Genomic DNA, 26,250 nt, shown 5'->3' with positions numbered 1-26,250 from the left:
GGGTTTGTTTACCGCAAAACGTAAACTACGCGTCGTCGAACACTCATTCCCCGCCCAAAGGTAGCGCTAGCGGTCCGAACCCGATGCCAATGTGTCAGCACGAACCATTATTTTATTCAAAGCCGTTAAGTTTTGTTTGAAACTTTCAATTCGAAAATGGCAGCCGAAGGACCTCTCTAATGCTAAAAGCTCTATGGCGATAACTACAGAAAGCGGGCGAAATTGGACCAAATTGTCCAATTTAAATGTTCTGAAAATCGCCTAACTTTTGGATAAGGTAACGGTTCGCGCTGCTACTTTGGCGTTTGATTCGATCCGCTAGCGCTACATTTGGGTAGCGAATGAGGGTTAGAGAGCGAGCAGTTTACGTTTGCAGTAAAATAAACACTCTGCATTTTAGGCTTTGCGACATGTACATTTTGCACCGTGGCAAAGGTGTAGCTCTCGGAAATGCCAATAAGAAAAAGTTGCATTGTCGAGAATAGTGCTGACGGTCATGGGGCAAAGGGTTCGATTACCCTAGGGGTACGTACTGTAATAATATTGTTTTGTAAGTCCGAATAAACGGGGCAAGTAGGGGGACAAAAGAGGAGGAAGAGGACACAGCGCCCAGGGGATCTCAGAACGTTCTACACGTAGTGTTGCTTGTTACCCGGTACGACCGGTACAATCAGGTAAATACTACCACACGTACGATGGGCCCTTTGTTCCCCTTAATTCCTTCACTTATCACTTTCCCGCGCATGCGCATTCGTTTCAAATTACAAAGCCAGTTTTTTTTTTTTTTGAGGGGGGGTGGGGGAGGGGGTGTCGACAGGAATCAGCATCAAGTGGCCGCACCGATGTTATGTGGAAGCATCTAGGTTCTTTGGTTAAGGGTGCTCCTGTGTCAAACACCATTGAAACGTTACTATACAAAGGTGTTTACGTAACCGGTAAAGACTTAGGATATGTATTTAATGATCATTTTGTAAATCTAGGTAGCACTGTCGATGGTTCCGACTCCTGCAAATATATTCAGCAAACGAACTGCAGCTCTATTTTTTTGAGAGCCAATTACCAGCACAGAAGTTACAAATGTGATAATGCAGCTAAAAAATAGTGTAAGTTGTGATGTTGATGAAATGAGAATTCGTCCAATTAAATATGTCATTGATATAATTGCTCCCCTGTTCACGTATATAATTAATCTTTCTTTTGAAACTGGTGTATTTCCTACACGAATGCAGATAGCAAAGGTGTCTGTTTTATATAAAAAAAGGCAATAAAAATGAGCTAGGCAATTATAGGCCCATTTATATATTGCCCGTTTTTTCTAAAGCTTTAGAGAAATTAATCTATCATCGTTTAGTAAACTTTCAATCAAATATAATCTTATTACCTCTTCTCAATTTGGTTTCCGGAAGGACTGTTCTACTGAAACAGCGTTACTTACCCAAAAAGAATTCATTTTGAAAAATTTTGAAAACAAAAAATAGTGCCAGGGTCATTTTTAGATTTCACGAAAGCATTTGACTGCCTAAGTCATGATGTCTTATTTAAAAAACTTGAAATGTATGGTATCCGTGGAGAGGCACTGTTGCTTTTGCAGTTTTACTTGCAATATCGAAAACAATTCGTATGCATCAACAGTAACTCGTCCACGGTAAAACCCATCACCTCAGGTGTTCCGCAAGGAAGTATTTTGGGACCCTTTCTTTTTAACTTATACGTAAACCACATTGTAAACGTTAACAGGGAAGGAAAATTTGTTAACTACGCGGAGGATACAAGCATATTTTTTTTTTCTTTCGAAACAGGTGATGACTTAATAGATATAGCCAACCACACTTTATCAAAGATAAAATCCTGGAGTGATTGTAACTCTTTAAAGGTAAACATTAATAAAACGAAAGCAATAATTTTCTGTTTAAAAAACAAATCTGTGGTTTTATCTTGATCACTGAGTTTAAATTCTTGTCCAATTGAAGTAGTTAGTTCCTTCAAAACTGTTGGCGTATTTTTTAATGAGAACATGTCCTGGGATTGACATATAAATTATCTTATTCCAAAATTATGCCGAGTAATTGGGATCCTAAATCGCAACCGTTCTTTGTTGCCCACGAATGTTAAATTGTTAGTTTACAACTCTCTATTTTACTCTCACTTAATATAATGCCATCTAGTACGGGGTTCATCGACACCAACCAATATGCAAAAACTGTTTTTGTTACAAACAAAATATTAAGAAGCATATGCAATGTCCCTTATGATGCTCACACTTTTGAAATATTTAGAAATTTTAAGAAAATTACTTTTTACAAGTTATAAAATTATAGACTATGTTCTAGTTTCAGGAGGGAAAAAATAAGGGGCTCATGTTTTTTAGAAAACCTTGCAGGTTTACAGGAAACTTCTCCAGCATACCCCACTCGCGGCGCAGAGAAGTGGAAGATGGTCACTCAGCGCACGAACTATGGTTTCTACATGCTTAAATTTGCCCTACCATGCTTGCTAAATAATTTTTATTTTGATGGTGTAGATTTTGACTCTAAAACTTCGCAAGAATTGCATGTGTATTTTTGCTCCTGATTTGTACCTGATTTCTATTTTCTGTTTTATTTTGCTCCATTATTAGGCAAGAGTGCATAGTTTTGTAAGTTTTAATTGTTGCTTTTTATGTTTTTCTATTTGCTTCAAAAACAGGCAAGTGCGTAGTTATGTATCTTTCAGTTGTTACTTTTTGTGTGTATTTCTTTTTTTTTTTTATTTTATTTTTATTTCCGTTCCGTTGCTGCTGACCATTGTAGGGACCCGAGGACCAGTCAAGCTGCATATCGCAGCTTTTTTCCACGGGTCCCACCATCACAATCGATGGAAATGAAAAAAATTATTATTATTATTTTTATAAGGCTATCGCATGTAAGACAAACGCTTATTGCCGATTTTCATTTTTGCTGAATACTTTCAATGCAATAGAACTGTAGCCCCACACCTCAAGACCGGTTTGTATGCCATGCTGAAATTCACACGAAAAAAAAAAAAACCACAAAACAGTACGTTTCAACCAGTATTCATTTATAGCCTTAATAAAAGGAAATACAACGAAAACACGGAGCTATACACGCAGAGGAAAATGGAATGAGGAACACACGCTTTCCGCTTGTCAAATGCAGTGACGTCTGCCGATGAGTGCACTCTCAGTGTCAGTAGAGAGTTCCACGATAATCTTAGAACGTAAGAATGAGCATTTTAAAGCATTTGAAATATCGCGAATTGGTCTTCTGATGTTAACCATAATTTTGTAACGAGGAAACATGTTGTTCGTATATCTAGTTATGTCTGTCACGCTACGCTCGCACATTTATATAATTTTGAAGTCCTGTTTCGCCTTCACTAGCAACAACTGTGTTCATAAACTAAAGCTTGAACTTGCGATTTAAGGATCGTTCATTTTGCTTTCTAAAATGGCCAGATGATAGTTAATAAAGAAATAGTTGGCCTTTAGCCTTCAGTGACGGAAGACTTCTTACTGGCTCCTCAGTTAATCTCCCATTCCTCTCCCTTCAGTAAAACCATACTGGGACTACAAAAATTTTGACAATAACGCATGCACGATAATTAAAAAAAAATTATATGCACGGCTAGACGTTTCGTGAGTACAGGGCGGGATTCTAGAGGTCCACTAAAGCTTTCGTAAGATCAATGCCCTTGACCGCGAACCGTCAACTTTTAGTTCATGTACTTGTTCACTAGGCTGCCCGACCGTCACGAACAGGCCGGCCAAGTGTTCAAAAAAAGAGTAATATAAAATTAGCATTTAATCTTAGTAATAGGTCTTTAAAAGAATCATGCGGAAAAGAAACATTTTCACTCATAACGAGGTAGTTGCCTTTAATTTTCATAAGATATAACGCGTCGAAATGAATGATCGTCAACGGACTAAAAGGCCCACTTCACTTACCTTTCTACCGCCACAAGGCATTCCATCGACAAGGCGGTGAGTGAATAAATAGCGGTCATAATTGATCGTCGTAGAACACAGGAATTTGCACTTCTGGAATAATGTCGAGTTCTGTTGAACAAAGATTTCGATCAATTAGTGGAATTATGCCAGTTAAGAGCAATATTAAATCTTGCTTCGTTTGAAGCAAGATTTAGACCTGCAAACTACGTATTGTTCATTAAGAAATTCGTAAAGCTTGCTGCATCACATGTAAGCTCTATCATTCTTACAAAGGCTGGCAAGCAGAAAATGTGTGATAGACCTTCCACTTTTGGGCGTTCGTGGCTTTGTAGGAGCCACGGCCACCATGGAAGCAGAGAAGGGCGTCCGAACAGCACCGCATACCTAAGATTGGCTCTCATTTCTGGCACACGCCGTGAGATGGCGTAGCATAGCCGGCCGCGAAGCCCGCAACCGCGGCTTTTCGTGCCGCACCAATGTGTTCGCTTTTGCCTGTTAGCCACAACCAAATCTGGGTAGCCCGACAATTGAAGAAAAAAAGAGCTGGATAGCTCGGTCGGTAAAGCATTTGGCTCAGAAATCTCAGTGGCGTGAGTTCAAATCGCGCGGGGACTGCAGTGTTTTGATATGGTTTCCTATGGACTTAACGCTTTTCGGTGCGCGGTTTTCATTACATCCGGCTGCTACAACTGGCCGTTACAGCCGGCCGTTCATCTAAACGTCAAAAATTGCTATAAAATCGGCTGATAGAACACATTCTGCGTATTCATGCAGGTGGTAGATTGGAGAGTGAAGGTAAGAGTCAGTTTGTTTACTTGTTTCTTCACTTCGGGCACAAAAGTTTTGGGATAAAGGACAAAAACAAATACACTTGACGAGGCCCAGTCACAGTAGGACACTGCCTTAACAGGAAATAAAATACCACCGTTAAATAACAACCAAACGAAAATAAAAAAAAACATTATTAGACATCTTAATATATCCACAAACAAAATGATTCTGCGCATCTTGTAGAGGGAATACATTGAAGAGCAGCGCCCAAACCAATTATTAAAAATGCTCGTTACAATGCTCTACAAAATGAATGGGATTACAGTTTATTTACAGATCAAAATGTATACTTCGGCCAGACACTGCATAGTCAGAATGAATAAAACAGCTCGAAAGAGACAAAGCACGAGTAGAAAGCACGCGCACACACACAGCGCTGACACTCATACCAATCTATTATTTTTAATTATAATATTATCATTGTTGCCATTGGCTATGACTACCGCATATTATCTTTTTTCTCACTTTCAATGTAGGGCGTATTTCTTGTTGTTTCACCCATATAGAAAATTGTGATAACTTAATTATGATCGCAAAATTGGCATACACGCATACTGAAACATGTAGTATCGAACAACTGATAACGTATGATGTGACGTAAACACAGTGGATTCATGATGTATCATGAGGGATGAGATTACGTAAGCATGGTGGAGCCATGATGAATCAACCGTGCTTAAAAAAAAAAAAACACCCGTTCTTACTTTTTTCAGTATACGATATGCTACCACATGCTTGTACGCTTTCGCCACCATAATAGTTATCCGAATTTTCCCCTAGGAATATTTGTGATTTGACTAGACGGGGATCAATAATCAGTATCCAACGCACAAAATCTGGATTTTTCCCCATTTCCGCACTAATTATGTACGTGAATCTCTTGCTCATAACTTGCCGACATTGCTTAAAAACGTCGTCATCGACCACGTAGGCATTAATTTAAAAAAAAACAAAAAAACAGTGTGCGCTTATTTTGTTTAGGCGATGGTGTTTTTGTTTCATGTAAAGTTGCACTGCGTTTGTTAGGCGCAGGGACACTGAACCTAGTCTAGCTTTTATTAAAAACTTTTTGTTCGTTGTCCTGGGCGAAATTTTGTTGTTATAAAGTTTGTAGTTGGAAGTACAATCGCCTTTCGTTTTCTTTCATAACAAGCTACATCTGCATAAAAAAAAAAGAGTAAATAACATGAAATTGGACCGGACATCATTCCCTCAAAAGACTAATTATAACGTCAAAACAATCTGTCAGGCTGGTTAACAGGGGACACCAACATCGGAAATAGTAAGTGATTTCATACTAACACACACGAGGAATGAAGAAAGAGAAATACGTCACGAATTCCCCTAACGCTCTTATTTAGAGGTTCAGCCAATATTTGAGTAATATTCAACTGGGGAAAACGGCCAAGCTTAATGCAGTGCACAGCTTAGTGTTTCGATAGAACTCTCCATAAAGGCAAAGAGTCCTCACGAGCCCTGCTGGTCTGGCCTTCCCAAATTTTGTTACAGGAAAGAGGGCTTTTCTAAACTAACAACTGCGCATGCAACACATTTGCAACGACGTGTTACCTCGGCTCCAAATTGGTTTCGTCCTACGTTTTAATTTGAGGAGCATAAGGTATATATTTGTGGAAGTGCAGAAGCGATCACCGCTACATTGAACCTGGCAGCAACTTTAACCCTGTCGGAAATAATTTGGCGGTGCCTAATCACAACTGGACGCGAGGTAGGCTAAAACACTGCTCCACAAATGAGTCAAGAAAAGCTCTAAATACCTTTAAAGTGTTTTCCCCAAAGCCTAATACAAGAAGTTATGTTAAAGGACTACCGACTACACTCTAAGAAAAAAGTTAGCCTCAAGGGACTAGCGGCAGCATTTGGTCCTCTGAACTCCCAGTTGCTCCCCGAAAGGACCATCTGGCTCAAGCTAGGTACCGTCCGCGAAAGCTGGGGACTAACTGCGCTTGACTGGGACCAACCGATAGGCGTGCGCGAGCAAAAGCATCCATTAGTCCCCCTCAGACAAGGTGCATCTGCACGATTTAGTCCCCGAAGACAAACGGAATGTTTGCCAGGAGGACGGGTGATATTTCGCTTGTCTTGGGGATCGGCGAGACTCAGCCCAGCACGGCTGGAAGTGTTGACAAAACTCGGACGAAACTGGCGAATTTGTTTAATGTGCCACGAACGTTAAGACATTACATGGTAGAGCTTCACGCGCTGTGTGAATGCGAGTTAACGAATGTGTTGACTCGACTTCACCCAACTACCTCGTCAAAAAGGATCTGTTGACATTCCACAAGTCCCATTTACGTCATTTGCCTTCGCGCAAAAAATGTGCATTTATCCAAACGCAACACCTCCAAATACTAACACTTGTTTTTCTTTTTAAAATTAAACTTAACAGTTTGTAGAAGCCACGTTTTTAACACCGGTGTCTCGCAGTAAGAATAAATGGTCACTTCAATCGCTAAAACTGAGCATTCCCACCGGCGATCTAGTCGCATCGCGCGACCATAGAGTAATATACACAAGGTAAAGAGCGGACACTGCCATAGGCCCCAGCGGCCCAGATAGACCAGTGACAGGTAGCGCTCCTAGCGGGCGGTATTAAGTGTAATCTAATTCCGTTTCCGGTCAAGTTAGTTTCGGTTTCGGTTTGGGCGTTTCTGCTCCGGTTCTCCGGTACCCTTCTCTCTCTTTTTCCTCCCCGCCTCGCTCGGCTCTCGGGAGTTCCTTGACTCCCGAAGCCGCTGTTTTTTTTTTGTTTTTTTTTTAATACACGCACTTTTGCTTTATTTTTTACGATAGAGTCCGTGCAAAATATATCAAACAATATTTCAACTTACTTCACAAGGCATAAGTATATATATTTCTAGTTCTTTTTCTATTGTAAAGCATTGAAGTTACACAATCGCCGCATTGACTCCTGGCTGGTGGAGCATTTTGGGGTCAACAACAGTAAGTGGTTCCAACACATTTTATTGGACCACATTCATGTATACATGATTTACTTCAGAAGCTCTGTATGTTTTATACGAAAGAGATCGATACTCTCAAAAATAAATGAATATGAAGGACTTCGGCATATCGTACACTTCGTAATAGATTCTTAGCGGAACCAAGTTAACAAAACCTTTCCACGGATAACATGCTGTATGATACATTCACTTTCACGCCGACTCGGGTACGGGAAGTAAGTGCAAAAATAAATAAGACATCGCTGTCATTACCAGTCAGAAGAGTATAATAACAGTGCGAAGCACACGCCGGATAGTACAAATTCCCGATTTCCGGCACATATAAGAAAACACCAATTTGCATGGCCTCAAACCACTGCGGGCGCGCCATTACCAAACAATGAGAACTCTATTCGAAATCTGACAAGATTCAACGTCCCTAAACATTCCCCGAAATTGTTCAAAAAAGAAATATGGCTTCAGAAAAAAGCGGCTAAAAAACTATGGACAGTGGATACAAAAGTGGATACATTTTCTTTCAAATATTTTCAGCCTCTGTACACTATTTTCTATCAAAATTTTGTAGAAAGTGGACAACTATTTTTGTTAGGGAGCCGTGATACACATTCGCTGGAAAAAGGGGAAACAAATATTTGCAGAGCAAGCTGCACCGCCCACTTAAGCACTTTTTTGTTCTTGGTTTGGCAACCGCCTCTGTTAATACACTATTAACGGTTAAACCTGTCTCGTTCTTATTAACCACTGAAGAGTGCAACCGAACTTTGTCCAAATTCCGGTTAAGAAATCAAACATGTCAACACAAGCGTATTCTACAAAACAACTTTAAAAAACCCTTTGTGGTACTCCTCTGGGCAAAGGCTAAAACCACTCAGACCTCAAAGTGTGCTATACAAGGCGGCACAGACTCCTCGAACATGTGTCACACTCTCTATTATGGGAAGAAAGTGATTTTCTAGTTGCTGAATAAAATGAAAGGCAGCCTGTGATGGTACTACTAAGTTCCCGAAGAATTTTCCAGGCACGTGGTATGCTTTAGGAACATGACAGCACTGGTGAGGCCTGGTCAAGTTATTAGACTCATCCGATAGCAGCTGAAAACAGCCATAGCTGTAAGTTGTCTGTTCAAGCAAAAGCTTGATCAAATAGCCCCAAACGTAATAAAAAAAAGTGGACGAGTCATCAATTATGTTAGACCTGATGTCTGATGCCAGCTCAGAAATATCCTCTAGTGGCGGGAAGTTACCAATTGGAAGACATTCTACAATGTCTGAAATTAAACTTTCATGGTGCGAAGATATTTGCAACTCCTTTAGGAGGTCAGCCTTGTCATTCTCTACGTTTTCATTGTCCGACAGTTTGAACAGTTTCTTTATCCAGAGGTGTTTTAGTCCTGAGGTGAACTGATCCACTTTTGGGTTTGTGTTGCAGCCCAGCATTTGTCGTATATAGCTCCAAAAACGTTCTCAAGTGTGTCTTGCTGCAGGCGTCGTGTAAGTAAGAACTTCAAGTCATGGCTGCTTGAAAGCTCATCACAGAGCATGAGGAAACTTTTTATAGTAACTTGCCACCCAGTGATGGCTTATGGCTGCCTCCTACTTTGGAACTGCCATGCTGAAATCCATCCGAGTTACTGGTGGAAAAAATCAAGTATTTCAGATTCTCCCTTCAGAATGGCATGACGCAACTTCTGCCCCGTCTTCTTGAATTTTTTAGCTATTTAGACAGTCAAAAAGTATGCACATCCTATCACAGAAAAAGGCTGTAGCCATGGCTGCCTCAGGAAGTTCCTTGGCATAAACAAGGGATATGATTGCAAGAAAGAGTGAGGCACCCAGTACCTGTGGGGCACAATTTTCTTCCTTGTTACAGAAAGGTTCTTGAAAAAATGTGTCTCTCAGTAAGTTTCGGAGCCAATTGCAAGCTCATCTCATGGATAGAACATTAAAGTTCAACAATAGAAGACCACTCAATAACCTCATTTCAAATGCAAAGTTTGTGGGCTTGGAGATTGCTCTTGGTTGTTTTGGGAAGGTGCGGAACCTCAAAGACAAAGTAAACGTGTTCGTTGTCAACTTCAAGAAATGGCTTATCACCACACACACCAAGCTGATGTTTGAAGCCCCCTAACCACAGACCACAGCCTTTACTGTAAAGCCAACAGTCTTAAAGGGGCAATGCACTGATATTTTTATTTTGCGCAAATACCGCTTAGAACGAATCCCTGACGTTAATGATCTGTGAAATACCCGTTAGTTTTTACCACAGGCAATCGAAGTCGCAGAAAAAAATAAAGAAAAACGAGCAGAGTTCACCCCCTCAACTCGAAGCCATAACAAGCGGCCCCGTGATCTGGAGCCGATTATATGCCGCCAATGTTGATCGTAGCCATGCGCTGAGTTCAAGACATTGTTATGGTTCGGCTGTTGTCGTCATTGCAGCGATTGGACACAGGACACTACACGAATGTTTCTCGAACTATCGATTATCACGAGCCCAAATCGAGTGTCCACGCCATGCTCGGGTCCAATCTATGAGCCGTATTCAAATATCGTCAGTGGGCGGTACTGCTACCGCCCAGCTACGTCATCAGGTTTTTCGAAGGAGAGATTGAATGAAAACACTCGGTTTTGTCCTCGAACTTACAGCGCAACAAAGGAGTTTCTTGGTTAGTGGCGTTGCGTGCGAATATTCTTGAGTCCCACTAGTGCCAGTAAGCTTGCGTAAAGTGAAGAACATTCCCATTGAATATCGTTGCACCGCCCCTTTAAGCTCCCGAATGAGAGAAATGAGGAGACTGCGTTAAACAGAAGACGTTTTTGGAGTGTGCACAACAGGGTATACAAGGGGCTAAACGCACCTCCTGGAAATTTCAGACAGCATAACAACCAAGGCTCTATCTGCAATGTTAGAGGTTCGTTCAACACCGTCATCTGTAAACCCATGGTCAATGTCGTGTGCTGCGTCGTAAGTTAAATTCTTTTTTTTTAAACACTCTCATCGAAAATCAACATGCACACAGGTTCAAGTGCGGCCAGACAGCCCGGCAGAAACAACAGCGCGAGAAGCTCGAACCGATCGGCTCCACGAATTCACGCCGAGCATGCGAGCATGCGGGCGGTCATGCGTCACCTTGATTGATGCAAAGTCGACCGAACATGATGCAGCAGAAAGCACAGATGGACGGCACGCACGGCACAGACGAAAGACGCAGGGACGAGCAGAGGCCATGCAGAATGATGCAGAGGCGACGGCGTGCAGGCAGGCAGGCCATGGCAGGCGCCATTAATCACGTGGTTTTTGTCACGTATTTGATTTAAACTATTTAGCCGTTGTAAGTACTTTAAACAATTTTAAAGCATTGCCAATTAAAAAATAAATACTTTTCACAGAAAGAGTTTTAATTAATTGTAACCAAATTGCAGAAAAGCGCCACGTAGCGGAGGGTATGAAACGCACTATCTGGGCCGCGAATCGGCTCCTGTGTCCTCTCTTTACGTTTACTATATTACTCTATGGCGCGACATCGCAAAAAAAAAAAATAGATGGTCCCACCGGCGTGTGCGATAAGCGAGTCCAACACCTTCGTTGGCGAGTCGTTTATCCGAAACTCTCGCTCCGAACGTCGTTGATTGGCTCAGCCGCTCCGCGACTAGATCGCATCGCAAAAAAGTCGGGTCGAGGAGCGACTGCTCAAATCGCGTCGCTTTTTGCCCGCGATGGTCGCTTTTGCGATGAAAGTTATCGCGCGACTAGATCACATCGCCGGTGGGAACGCGCCTCCGTCTCTGCGTGACAAACCTTTCTGGGTAGTCCAATGTCGAACTCAAAATTCGCAACGACACACTTGAAGCACGGCACGTTCCACCTAAAGAGCACATTCAGGGGCAGTATCCAGACGCCTTCATGCCATCGTCGCCGCTGTTTCCGATAACAATCCAGATGAACAACGAAGAACGAACCACGCCCGGAACGTCACACCTGGCAGCACCGTACTAATACAAAACAAACGCAAGCTAAAAAAAATCCACTCGAGATAGTGCGAGGGACTAACTGACGGGGCGCAACAATTTATCCCGTTACAGTTGCTCCCCTAGGGGACTAATGGTGGTGGCAGCGCATTTGGTCCCCCGAGGGACTAAGTCGCGCTCCCTTTTTTCTTAGAGTGTAGAGTCTCTCGACCTGACTAAGAAATTGTTCCAGCTCTTGTGGAAATGGGGCTTTGCTACAAAAACTCTAATACATAATTTCGCAATACCTTTCCTCACAAGCTTGGACTGTGCGGAGTAATTACTAACGGAATAGCTTCTACTTACGGGTTCATAAGCCCAGTATACTTGTACATAACCTTGCTCAAGGCTGATGTTCCCATCCCGGCAACGCGTGACGCCAGGCACGTTTAATTTCCCGCCCAGACGCCCTGGATAGGCGGGAAATTTACAGCGTTTGCTCCGTACGCTCACGAGCGTCCACTCGTGAGCGTACGGAGCAAACGCTGTAATGCAACGCAACGCAAAAAAAATATCGTTTAGAAGTGACTTGCGCTACTCGACCTTACGGCGTTTACCAAATCTGGTTGATGTTTGCATCCTTCTTATTGACTAGGCTTTAAACAATGACGTCCTGCCCTTTCCATGTCTTATAAGATCCTTGTATTCTCCTCTTGTGCTTCCATCTTCTTGGACCTTGGACCATGATGACCTCTAAGGATCTGTTTGGTGCCGAAGCTTGTCGTGGCGTGCAATGTTGCGCGAATGTAAGACGAAGGGACGATTTAGAGCGCAGATTATTTAAAAAAAAAATCATCATTGTGTGCGCGAATGATTCAAATTGGGTGGATGCCGCGGCGAGCTTGGGAGGGACGGCCGCAGCTAATACGTTCGAAATCGGGATAAAATTCGAACCTAGGCGTCTCTGTAGAAATGTTTTGTTGTATTGGTTGAACTTTGCCGCACTGCCTGCACGTCAAAGGAAATGCTGTGGCAATATTTTTATTTAAATTTTTGTTTCACCTCACATTAAGATTTTTTTCTACATAAAACCGTTCTTTATTGCACTTACACTCTCTCCGTTTCGTTCCTGTCGCCTCTCAGGAATTCCGCCACTATGACGTGGAGATATTGCCCGACAGACATACCGATATATCTTTAAAACCCACAGAGACACCCCAGTTCAATAAGATTCACTGTTTTTTTATGTAAATACGATCACGCATATTACAATATTATGTTTTAATACAGGTCATACAAATCAAATATAACAATTTTAGAAAACAATATTTTCTACGGAAACACACAATGAAGTGTTTCTTTGAGAGCATTAATTTCACGTGTGTAACCTTCTAAACTTCAAGCATTTAAGTTACGATATTGCAGGAAATGACGCGCAAAAATAAATGACTTCAATATATTTATAGTGCTCACTTTGGGCTTTCCATGCACATGATAATTTATCTTGGCTGGTCGCCGACATCATACATTTCAAATCCGAGACGGGTTTGAAATGAAAGTTATTAACCAGTTTTACTGTGTTTTTACCCACCCTTAGCAGAAATAAATCTGTCAACGTTCATACGCAATCAACGTTGGAGGTGAGTTCGACGAATTCTATAAACAAAATAACCTCCTAACAATTACATTAAAGCGATTTACCGGTTTTCACATAGATCTAGACAAAAACAAAGAGAAATCATAAAGACAAAGCCATTAAAAAAGAGAGAGTCAAACATGCTATCTTCGACAATTGGGAAAAAGGCTCATATCAACCGCGGTTATTTCTGGCTTCATAAATGGAGAACAAAGAAGTATTCCCAATTAGTGGCTATCCTCTTTTTTTCTAAATAGATACTTCTCTAGAACATATATATGTTTACTCAAAACTAGAAGTTCGACCTTCTTTTTCCTCTTGATTTGAGATGAAATAACTCATGTAAAGATTGCTAGGTATCTTCGAATACTGAACTAATTGATTTGCTGCAACTTACAGAGAAGCCCCTTATTTCAGGGGCGTGAGGATGGAGCCTCTTGCATAAACCTGTCATGCTCAGTCCCACGCCCGGAAGTTGGCCCGGTGCTTGGACGGCTGTCTTCGACTTTACTTCGTAACATTTCGCCGTCTGACGTCTGAAAATATTAGAATAGTTATGAGCATCAATGCTAAAAATAAGTGGGCACAAATTAAATTATGCTTATGCGTAGTCTAAAAATTCATAATCAAATTATTTTAATCTTATTAACAAAGTCGAAAACAAAATGTGGAGCATATTTAAAATACAGTTGCGTTTCTGTTCGCCTCAATTTCTGAACCCAGGAAGACACGCTACACGTAATTTTTCTCCCAAACTTTCCCGTAAAATGAAGGTTCCGCTAAACATAATCCATTGCCACTCGTGAGTGTTCGTACGATTGTTTAGTATAAAAAAAGAAATGAATAGTCTGCAGGCGAGATAGTGAAAATTGATCATAGTGAAAAACCTGAGAGCTTGTTGCACAAACATTAAGTTACTTTCGAGTCTAGGGAAAATACAACATAGGAGTAGGAATCTGCATGTCCATAGGCGTCTATGACGACCCGTCGCCGGATGCAACTGTGTGATCGCTTGATAAGGACATGTGATTGTCTACTCAGGCTCGTTGCGCGTATGTACAAGTCGTGACAGGTTCCGCTCCCGTCGTCCAGCCAGCGAGGCTGAACGACGAGCATCGGGCTGCAAATCGAGAGGGCTTCGATTCGATTCGCAAGGTAGCGTGGTTACATTATTTTTTTTTTAAATTGATTTCTTATCAGCAAAATTAAAAATACTTATGTTAGTGATTTCAGTTGTGATGTTAAGCGTGTCGCGGTTTTAATTACGTTTTCGTAGCATTAGACTCTTCTAATGAAAATGAGCCCTATAACGCATTCCTCGTTAAAATGGTAGTCTGTGGTGCTACGTATACACTGATGGAAAATAATCTCGTTTTTTTTATTTTCCATGCCCTGCTCAGCTCACGAAGCATATCTTGTGCGGCAGTAGAGGCCTGTGGAACAATTTCGACCAAGTGCGGATTTTTTTAGGCGTTTTTTTGTTTTTGCATGTTAAAATCGCGTGTCATTGAATTCTCGGTTACACGTGGCTCTTTCCGCAATAAGCCTCTACCAGATTGTGGGAACCTCAGTCGGGAATTATAAACCAGCCACCTGGGGATCCGAAGACCGTCACATCCCTCAAAATAACTGCTGTGTTCACGGGTCTAGAAATATTTAATAACAAATTATGCTTAGTGGACATTGACTCAAATCAATTACCGGGAAGTATTGGCGTTGTTAACAAAGAAAAATCGCAAACACGGCACAATCCGCAATAATGCTGATGTTTTTTTTTTCGCATCTATAAACGATAGGATTTTCAAAACTGTGCCTGCGTGTTGCCATATATATATTATCGCTGTGCTAAATATTGGTTTCGTGGTCAACGGTAAGAAGATAAAAAACGCTGAAATGTGCCATTTTACTAAATGCGGATTATTTTAGAAGTTAGTTAAAATATTTCTAACTCCTCTATAATATGTATGTACTAAAAAATCCTTCAAAAACATTTTGCTTTAGTTTTGTGACTTTAAAGTTATAACGTGCGAAATCGGAGCAAACTGAGGCTACCGCAGTACCGCGAATAGGGCATGAACATACCCTTAGTTGACAACTTAATTATTAGTGCAGGGTGTAAAGATGCACCGGGGTTGTCAGAGGGAAACACATTGACAGCACACGTGCAGACGGTAATTTTAAAGGGATAAGTCTAGGAGCGTTTTAGTACTATATATAGATTTGAAAAATGATGAGCATGGGCCAGAGGGATCCAAAAAGGTGATCATGTGGCAAACTTCGCAGGACCTGCTTTCAATAGGCAGTGAGTAACGTGCTACTATGTAGATTCCCTGTGTACGTCACGTTAAGAAGTCTGGTGGCTTGCCAGGACTTTGCACGCGTGTGAGACCACTGATTCGACGAGTCTCTGCCGCTTGCAAGAAATGTCCAACAACACCCGAGACCACTCGCTGCCTGGTGAAATAGACTGCTATTTTTTCGGTAGTGTTCAAATTTGGAATAACGCTGTGCTACACGATTTTAAGCTCTATTCCTACACCCCAACTTCTGTTTATTTAGCGCTGACTTTTGACTTTCTTTGTTATACTCCCCGCATGTAACACGCGATCGAAGTGATGATTGTGTTTAAAACATCTCTATGCATCGTTTGACAAAAGGTCAGAGCGTAGTCGACGCCACGAGTCTCCAGGGCCAATTAACAACGATAGAAGTGCAACGCCACGCCGTTAGTTCCCTTTTTGTGCGATGTCCTTCCCGGCTGAAGTAATCGAGCACGGCGACTTCGCATGCAACTTACCGGTTAAGTATACGCGTCTGTGGTTTAATGTATTCTAGCGTTTGACTGCGCTCTGACCTGAGAATAAATGAAGTATAGATAGAAGGCTACATTTTGCGAAGTCTACACAGAGACAAAAACAAAAATTAAAGTGGCGTACACATTGTAGTAAAGTTGACATCTGTGCTAATTGGTAGTCTACCATATTTAAGTATTTAGCGCACAAAGGAGAGAGAAGAACAGGACAGAAAAGACGCTCTTTTGTCCTGTCCGGTTCTTCTCCTCTCTACGTGGTGCGCTAAATACCTTAAAATGCGTACACATTGGTTTGAATATTTTTGATCCGCTGCCTTAATGTTTGTGATAGTTTTTGCACGTAGATTTTTTTTTTAATTTTTAAGCGAATGCAGTTTTAGGACGTAGAGAAAAAAAATTCTTTAAAACATATTCACATAAGAGGCACGTTACTTACTTCACAAAAACCCTCATGTGTTGCAGAGAACAGTGGGAAAAAAAGCCATCATTTCTGCCGCCAAGTGAAGGTGCCATGAGATATCCCGACGTCGCCGAACATCGTTTCCATGTCACCTTTGGAACATGGTAGGGTGGAATCTGCCCATCGTGAGGCATTCCCAGTCTGTGAATGACAAATGCCGCTGAGGACTGTGAAGTGTGAGCAACACAAAATTCACATTCTCACAAGCAGATGCATCACGGGAAGAATGAGTTAGTAAATACATTTCCACATTTCCAACGCACCAAAACATAAAAGTTTTATATATTCTAAACATATAGTCATTGCTCTATTCTCATTAAGCATCAAAACGGCTGTTGATACGCCGTGGTGCATAGTTAAAGTGTTATCTCTGTCATCTTATTTTTATTTTAACTGTCGTAAATATTTATATCTAACACATCGATGTCAATCACGAACAGTTAAAACAAACCTGCTTCACTTGACATTTATCTCATCCCTTTTCTGCGTATTGTCATCGTAGATCACATATCGCTTCTGGCCGGTTCCCTTTTCAGTGTTTGCGCGTTTGCGCGTGATTCGCTCGCTTTCCCAAGCTACGAATATGCGCGTGCTAGGCTGAGGAGTTCGCACTCTGGGTTGAGTACTCGTAAACATTGGAATGGTGACGACGTACTGCAGCAGGCGACATGGCTGAAGTTGAACGTTTCTAAAACCCAGGACGGAGGCTACAAAGAGCGGACAAACACAAGACGTGTATAGGCCGACGCGCAATTTCCAAACAAGTCCGCCCAAGGTGTGTGGCAGTGCGCGTGCGCAGAACCCAGACTCGCGTAAAGAGGAGCGTCTGCACATGCGCCCTGCCAATAGCAGTGCCACCACAGCGCCGTGACGTCAGCGTCGAGTGTTGGCGCATAGACTCTTTTCATGGCAGACGCCCCCAGGCGGTGCTCCAGCCTTTGACGTCCCAGACAACTTCCGCTTTACAAAGAGAATGATCAACGCCCATGTTAGCACCGCTGCTGGAAATGTCGATGAAACATTCAACCGCCAGTTCTCCAAAAAAGAGAGAACGCGGAGGCGTAAGGTATGGTAACAGTTTTAGCATATTCTTGTACACCAACTTGCGTCCTCCTATTTGTTAAATTGTACACTCGAAGGTCCTGGTTAAACATTCTCCGACTTTGTTGTCCGTGTAGAAGTTATGCCCCCTTGCAGTGGTAACGTGAGCAAGATCGACAGGCTTGCAAACGACGGAGCAACCGGAAGTGGCTTGGAACGTAAGCGGCAGTTTACGTTTCTAAACAACGAAAATGGTCTATAGTCTTTAACACGATGAGAATGGTGGTCCCACCACTATTGGCAGATGCATCAACACTCGTCTCAGAGACCACTTTTGTCGAAGTAAAATGGGTATCCAGTGACACTCTTTAGCTGATTGTGGACCGGAGCCGCATTTGTTCGAACTATGAGCCGAAGCTATCGGTAAATACAAGGACAGCCTTGGAAGATAAATAATTTAATCCTGTAGGATGGCCGGTGATGATTTTACGCTTGCCTCGCCTTCTCTATGGTTATACAAGATAGAAATAAACTTCTTGTGCCAGGTGTAAAGTAATGCCCTCCTTTTCTTCTTAGATTTTTTTTCTCGATTTCTTCGAATACATGAAGGGATAAAAACATAGAGAATGGGGGCGAAAACACAACTTCATTCACTTAGTAACATGATAAAATACACAAAATATAAAAATCATCCTTAAAGATTTCAACGTTCTGGAAGGGGGAAAGAAAGGAAATTGGTGAGGGAAAGCGAAAAATACTATAAATTTAAAAGCTTTAAAAAGCACAAGTGTCACGATGAGGTGTTAGTAATCTGGTCATTTTTTGGTTTTAAGAGTTTGACTTTTGCCTCTCAGTGATACTAAAGGTGTAGAAATATTCTTGTCGACATTCCCCATGGCTAAATAAAATAAGTTCCGTCTTTTTTCCCCATTCTCTATGTTTTTATCCTTTCATGTATTCGCATCTATTTAACCGACACGCTCGTTTTCAAGCAATATTTTTAAACCTTTCTTCCGTTCTTATTCTTTTTCATTTTCTTTCGATAACTGAGCAGTTCGCTTACATTCTTCTTTTTCTCTTCTGCTTTAACACTCTTATTTCTCCATGGTTTCGTCTTTTTCTGAAGGCCTTTTTTTCCTTTTCCGAGGAGTTTTATGGGGCAGGGAAGGGAAGGGCTTACGGCAGTGATGGTGGCATCATTAAATGTCTGTTGCTTGTTTCAAGAACTCTACTGTTCGTCATCGTTCCTACATGTTTTATTCTTCACTGTTTTTTTTTTTTCAAATCTTTATCAACCCGCTCTCAGTTAATTTTCATTTTGACGTTTCGTTTTGATTGTCTTCTATGATGTGCCTTCACCTGGCTCATATAGGACATTATGTTTTGGCTATTATTTTTATTTAGCGATATTTTGGTTCAATATATTATAAATGTTATAATTTTTATATATATAAACTCGTGAAATATTGTATGCAGAATAGTTGTATTAGATAAAAATGATTGTCTTGACCTATTTACACAGATAAAACTACATGATTTTTATATTTTTTTCATAGAAGTCTGTCTTATAGCAATATCGACTATGAGACTCACCGGTACATTAAAGCGCAACTCCGGTCCATACTTTCGATATTGAGATTATGACAGTTTTTAGTGCTGTCAGTGTCACTGAATTGCAAGGTGTCATTTTTCTCGTTATTGTGCGTAGTTTTAAAGATATCGACGCCTCAAAGTTTTGGTTGGGGCGCGGCCAACGAAACCGAAACTAGCCGGTCGAGGCCCCGGCAGCACTGGAAATCAGCCGCTATGTGAACGTGACGTCAGGATCGTTCTCGCTCAACGAGTACGCAGGGCGAGCGGCACCTACCTCTGCTTCGCTTGCAGTTTAAATGTACGAGGTAATCTTATTTTGTTTTAATTCTGTATACGTGGTAGCTATCCGGCATGCGTAGCAAGAGTTAGTGTGTATACCCTAGAGCTAGCGACTGGAAAACCTGTGAACTCGAACGGTGCCGTACTCGGCGGCCACCGCCGTGCGTGCGCTATGCCGTACTCGTCGCTTATATACCCAAAAGCTATAGCGACTCAGATACGAGTGAACTCGTTCAGTGCCGTACTTGGCGGCTTTCGCCGTGTGTGCGGTGTTCCGTACTCGTCGCTAGGCCTAAATTGTCATCAGAGAACGGCGGATGGAGCGGCGTTGCTCGACGCCGCGCTGCTAGTGACGTACACTACTGGGGGCCCTCTCGCTTTCGTGCTGTGGGTCAGTCCAAGACACGAAGTTTTGAGGCTCTCTGGCGCGGGCCGCGGCGCCCGAACACGCGTGCTGGGCTGTACACGTCTGTTTTTTAGTTCTTTTTTCCTCGGGCGCGTAAAAGCCGAAGTCCAAAGTCCACTCGTCGAAGAGCGTTCACCTACACCTTCTCCAATTTCCGGTTCGTCGGAAACTTGTTAAAAGGCACCTCCGTGTTGCGCGGCGGGTTGTTTGAGCAGCCCACAGCGCTACAATTTGCACTCGGCATCTTTCGAGGAACAGCTGGGCAGTCTTGGGCGCACCGAGTTCTCGCTAAAAAGAGTCTTGGAGTCCTCACGAGCAAATAAACAAAAGGCTATATACCGAAGCTACACGGGCTACAGGTAAAAGCAACGGCTAAACACGCCAATCAGTGGTTGTGGCTCAAAGAAGCGCACTCCGCGCAACGTCCGGGCCGGAGGAAAAGAAAAAGTGAACGATAATGACGTCACGGCCCAATGTTGCTTTAGCGATCGGCAACCCGCTGGCCACCTGCTAAGGAGCAGCGGCACGAGGCGGGTCGCATTTTTATTATCGGCGTTAGTTAAGAATGCGGCGTCTCACGGACGTAATATTTTGGCTGGGGTTGTGATTTGTGTCACTACAGCGATAGCAGTAATTTATTTCATTTTGAGTTTTGGCCTGAGTTGCCCTTTAAATTCGTTCGCTAGGGCAGTTTCTACGCACCGTTTCAATTAACCTAAAGGTGGGTTCTGCAATACTCAATTTGATATAGAAAACAAGCAGAAAAACAAATAATATAAAATACCACTTTTTATCCTTAGTTAATGATTGTTCTTATGCGTCATTCAGAAAACACTGCTTGTAAGAATGCTTTACCAGTGACCAGAACTCTTAGATATTATTTGTAAAAAGACTTACATATGTCCCAATTCGTGAGCAGCAGGGGAAACCATGAAGTATGTATGAGGGACATCTGCCACTATACCGAAACGGAATAGTTCTTGGCAGAGTCCGTAAAGGTATGCGACACCTATGCGAAAAAGAAAGAAAAAAGAAAACGCAGGTTCAGCTCAAGTTTTTTTGCCAAGTCTTTGAGACAAAACATATTTCAGCGATCATCTTAGTGGCGTGTAAGAAGAAATAGATTGTGTTTTTTTTTTTAAGCTTTACAGATTTGTTTAAAAAAGTGTGAAAACTACATTTACGCTGTAGGTGCAGGTGAGTTATGTCAGGGGGACATAGTAAGGGGGGGGGGGTAATCGTAACAATCAGTCCTCTAATTAAGTATCATTTGTTAGTTAACTTTTTAAAGGGTGAAATTAGACATAAGGTTCCAATCAGAAACTTGCTGAGCATCATCGGAAACCGCTAAATCAACTCTTTTTAGGGAGAAATATGACAGGGACAGCGTTTTACGGCGTTTTGAAAACGCACTTACCATGAACGCGTTTCTAGATTCCGGTTTCTTATCTGAGCGCATCTTTACGCCCGCGGTCCTGCTCCCTAGTGGTCGCGGCGCGAAGCCACTCCCTCGCCTCCTTCGTAGGATCGAAGGACGTTGTGGGCACGCGTGTTGTGCGTCGCAGTCACTGGAGAGAAGGAACGCGGGCGCAGAGATTCGCTCCAATAAGACATCGACACCTAGAAGTGCGTGCAAATGGAGCGTTGTTATGGAACGCCGTAATGTGCTGTCCCTGCGTTATACCCTTCTGAAAAGAGTGGATTTAGTTGTTTTCGATAATGCTCGGCAAGTTTCTAAGTGGAGTCTAATTAAAATTCACTAATTAAAGAAGGTAATTAACAAATCTTGCGTAACTAACAGAATGAACGCTACGATTAGCCCCCTATACTATGTCCCACTAGCCGTATTACTCACCTGCACAAACCGCACAAGTGTAGGTTTTGCGGTTATTTTCAAAACTAATATGTAAAGCTTATAATATGTAAAGCTTAAAGAGCACTTTGGACGAAGGATACGTTGAACAATGTCCATCTGATGTTTTTGGGGAATCGTAAACTTTGACTGCTCGGGGAAAGAAACTAAAACAGTGGCGTCAAATGAAAGCCCTTGGCTGCGGCATTAAATTCACACTTTCTGGACACTACTCGACGGCTTTTCAAATAAGAGAGTGCAGTTAGTTACCCTTGCAGTAATGTTCGACTGACGTGGTCTTTAAGGGGCCCTCCGGAGCGTTCTGCGATGGTCTATTTATGGCGGTAACTCAATCTACTGGCCCTAAGCATCCTAAAAATCATAAAATTACGGTCTTGCGCGGCGGATTTGTCTACTAAAATTGCTATCAAAGTCCCGGCACCCCCCCTTTCTAAGATGAACCCCGGAAAACGGGAAGGGCATCTCTGTACGCGTCAGCCAATAGCAAGCGAAGGATTCCGGCGTCACTACGTGTCACCAATGTGGTCGACCGCCGACCCGCGGAGGAATCTCTCGAACACGCGCTGACCGTCGTCAAGGAACCCGGACTTTGTGCTCGGCAGTCGTCGTTCGTCGCACCGCACCGTCGCGCTGCTACTGCAATATGCAGTCGCATCCCACAGATGACAAGGAAAGGTTTGACTCGATGACGTGGAAGGATCGCAAAGCTGGCTTCGGAGTCGGGATCCATGGGAAGAAGGAACACGTGTCCCGCAATTGCACGCCTGTAGACGCCCCGGGAAGCAGACAAGCCGACGCGCCGACGCATCACCCCCTAGCAACAAGCTTGCGGGGAGAAAACATAGTTCGCTGGTTTTGGAGCGATAATTGCGGACTATGTTTCCCGCACCACAATCAGTTTCCGTTTTTCTCAAACTCTAATTTACAACAAGCTTAAAAAGTGTTGCAATAATAACGTTCGCATTCACGCCGAGATGCAGCATTTCCATTGGTCAAGTTTTAGCGATGGGTAGGGAATGGGGGATTGTCTTCCAAGAGAAAATAGTCCCGATTTATTTCTTCTGCCATCTGCTTAATAAACGGTTTTGTAATCTAAAACTTTGTATACATATTAACTTGCACCTACTACGCAATATAACACCGTAAACAGACGATCGCAGAAAGCTCCGGAGGTCCCCTTTAAGGCCGGTTCTCAGATTTGCGTTCGGTTGTTATCTAATGCGTTGACTCATTTTGTTCCACGGTACGCGTTACGGAGACTTGATACTAGGTTGGGTCAGTTTTGCAAATAATACTTAAACATTTACGATCGCGCAACCAAAATCTCGGTTACACTACACCTTTACAATTAGCCTCCGTCAGATGGCGCACCTCGGCTGAAATTCAAACCCGCCTATGAGTTTTTTTTTTGTTTGTTTTTTCTTACAAAAGTACCAAACGCTTTAAATGATAACGTTATTTTTGCGACAAAAACGCACACATGAAGATAACTTTTTTTCTCCAAGAAGGTCAAGGCTGCCCAAACGGTCTACCTATTCAGGTGGGCGAAATAAGGCCGCATACGCACTTATTCTCGCCTGAGCGTTCGATCCTGCTGTTTCGCCGCCATCGACGCCTGCGACGCTATCCTTTTTCTGTTCTGTTATTTGGGCACAAGTTCGCCTCATTAAACGTTAAGTTTATTTAGTTATTCTCTGCCTCATCATTTGTCATTCGTGACAGTATGTAGGCAAGCCGGTTAGGAAAAATCATAATATAAAGCCTAAGTCAATGAGAGTTTTCCGTTATTTGATTTATCCTCATCTCAGGGTCCAGATTATGACGGTAACCTAGCCTTGTTTACCAGTATTTCGCAAAATTCTAACAATATTTTTACAAGCGACTCGGAAAGCCGCTCGACAAATTTAGGAACGCGTAATTAAGAGTGGTTGTTGTTGCTGTTTTTTGGCGACACGTCAAAACTTTGTCGGCGGCATATCGAAACTTTCTGCTTGTAGCGCATTCGCACCAATGCCGAAACATTCTGCACAATTATTCTCCCGGCTGCGGGGAGATAAACACGGCCTAAATCTAGAGGTAATCTGGAAGAATACCTTTAGGAAAACGATCAATTGTCGCGAGATACGTTGACGACACGCGACTTGAAAGGTGTTATCCGAGGGAGATGTCGACACGGCCACGGCAAAGCCATCACTCGAACACAGAAACGAGAGGGTGCCCGTGAAGATTCAACACGATGTAGCACAAGCTGTCGTTTGTAGAACCGATCACTAAACGCATCACAAAAAATTCTTGGGCTTCTTTGAAGAAATCGCTTGCAGAAGCAGACATACGCACCAGCTACAGAGGGCGAATTCACTCGCCAAACTGGGTCCGGCTAAACGCATTTCGAGATCGGCAACGACGAATGCGTCATCCGTCAAACCACGTGACCACTCACCTTTTACAACGCTTTCAGCTTAGGGAGAGAGAGAAAATGATAGAAGGAGAGGCCAAAACTGAGTTTCACGAACAAAAGGCTTATCTTATGGGGCCACAACGCGGGGATTTGTCACTTGTAACGAAGGTTGACAGTGCAGTGAATGCTATGTGTGGCCTTGGGCGCCGGGAAGGTACGATGTCTTGCTTTGTCACCAGATTCTTGACTGTAGTCACGTGACCCCAACCGGAGACACGATTGGCCTAAAACACGCGTAGCGTCTACCCTGTTGTCAATACCGAGTTAACATACAGCTCTATGAAGTCCAGCTTTTGAACTTCCAAAGAGGCTGTCTAGCTCGAAAGTGACCCTACAGATGCGAGTTTGAAGATACTATGTTTTACGCTGTATGACTCCCAAATATTCAGTTCGCGTTGGCGTAAAAGTAGTACCTATGGAAATATTAGGTCCTATGGCCCACGTGCGATGGCAAAAACGACAACACTTTTCCCATCTGACAGCCGCACTTGATAGCTCATAAAATATTTTCAGTTTCTTCGCCACTTCAGAAACGCTTGCGTAATTCTTATAAAATAGGGCTTCGACGTATAAATACGCGACCTGTTCGATCTCTCTCTACTCTAGAGCTTAGATCCGTCTATATATTGTTCTTAAGAGCATTTTTACGAAAATCCTCTTAATAAATTCTAAACAATAGAGGTGACATTGCGGAGGCCTGTTTCACGGCAAACAATACATTATTGCGCGTTGTTGTACGTCCGTTAATTTAGGTGGTACATCCGGTCTCTGCCATTTGAACAAAACACATAATAAATTCGCCCACTTTTACACGTTTTAATATTTTATACCATACACAGCGTTGTACGCGATTGAACAAGAGATTGAGGAAAGTGTTGTAACCGATTAAATGTTTTGTTTTATACAATACACTGTGCGTACGATGCTCCTACTGTATAAGTTGTCTTTTGCAAATTATCCGCATGTTTGTGCTTGACCAGTGTCAAGGGCCCGAGAACCACTCAAGCTGCCTACAGCAGCTTTTTCTTTTCCCTTTGGGGCGCCCATCATGATCGATGGAAATATATCAAGTTATTGTTAAAGTTATTATTAAAGTTAAAGGTCCGAAGCAATGCCACCTCATCCAGATACTTTTCACACAAATCTAATATACATTTTGCGAAGTAAATGTTTGTTACAGTACAGCTTCTTTAATGAATCAGGTCTGGAGCTCTTCAATTATTTCAGAAATAATTTCTGTAATATTCTGGCGAGAATTTGAATCAATCCTTTATGATCCACTTTACTGACCGCTATTGGTCGATAGGTCTTTATAGTTTTGTAGCTCTTCATCATCACCGACACTTGGGATTAGCACAATATGGTTTTATATATGAATGAGGTTGACACCTTTTTTGGCGTGCTTTAAGTACCACTGCATGAAGGAACCCAACCATGATGTTTTTGCAATTCTCATATATTTCCGCAGTCAAATCGTTGGGTCCTGGATACCGTTTAGTCAGGAAATCATCGAATGCAGTGAAATTTCGGCCACGCCTATTGGTCCTTTCAGCCTCTCTTTTATCTCGTCATCAAGAATACGCATAACCGCCAGATTAGGGTGCCTTCATGTGCGCTTTGCTTAGGGTGGAGACATCTGGCCATTTTGTCCCACACTTTTATTTTTATTTTTTGTTCAGAATTGCGTGAAGGAACGTGTCCCTGCACGCGCTCGTGGCGCTGGCTGTGCGACGGCGACATTTTGTTTTCGTCGATTTCTTTGTATTTTACCCATGAGCGCGTGCTGTCGGCATCGGGTACTACAAAGGGTGGCATCACCCTTAACAGAAGGACATTGAGGCACCCTACGCCAGATACTCTTGAAATTTTGCGTCATTCTCATGTTCCTTCCCCTGGAATAGATTATACTCTGTTTCACCTTATGATGTACCACAGTAAAAGGTATAAGCGCGAGCTCCTTGCTCTATGTCACATCTCACTGGTACAA

The 26,250-nt window shown here is 42.5% G+C and overlaps 1 protein-coding gene across 1 annotated transcript in view; it reads right to left on the bottom strand.

The window, feature by feature from the left end:
- LOC115313557 (venom metalloproteinase antarease-like TtrivMP_A) overlaps positions 1-26,250 on the bottom strand; it is a 104,784-nt gene that overhangs the window by 21,638 nt on the left and 56,896 nt on the right. The window contains exons 10-13 of the mRNA XM_040213698.1: positions 20,830-20,941; positions 16,590-16,754; positions 13,739-13,877; positions 3,944-4,054 (exon numbers count right to left, since the gene is read on the bottom strand). Coding sequence (XP_040069632.1) covers positions 3,944-4,054; positions 13,739-13,877; positions 16,590-16,754; positions 20,830-20,941 — 527 coding nt within the window. The remainder of the gene's footprint in view (positions 1-3,943; positions 4,055-13,738; positions 13,878-16,589; positions 16,755-20,829; positions 20,942-26,250) is intronic.

The sequence above is a fragment of the Ixodes scapularis genome, unplaced genomic scaffold (assembly GCF_016920785.2).
Source record: "Ixodes scapularis isolate PalLabHiFi unplaced genomic scaffold, ASM1692078v2 ptg000460l_1___fragment_1__unscaffolded, whole genome shotgun sequence".
NCBI lineage: Eukaryota > Metazoa > Arthropoda > Arachnida > Ixodida > Ixodidae > Ixodes > Ixodes scapularis.
Note: the sequence above shows the minus strand (reverse complement) of the source record. Positions and strands in the feature narration are given on the sequence as shown.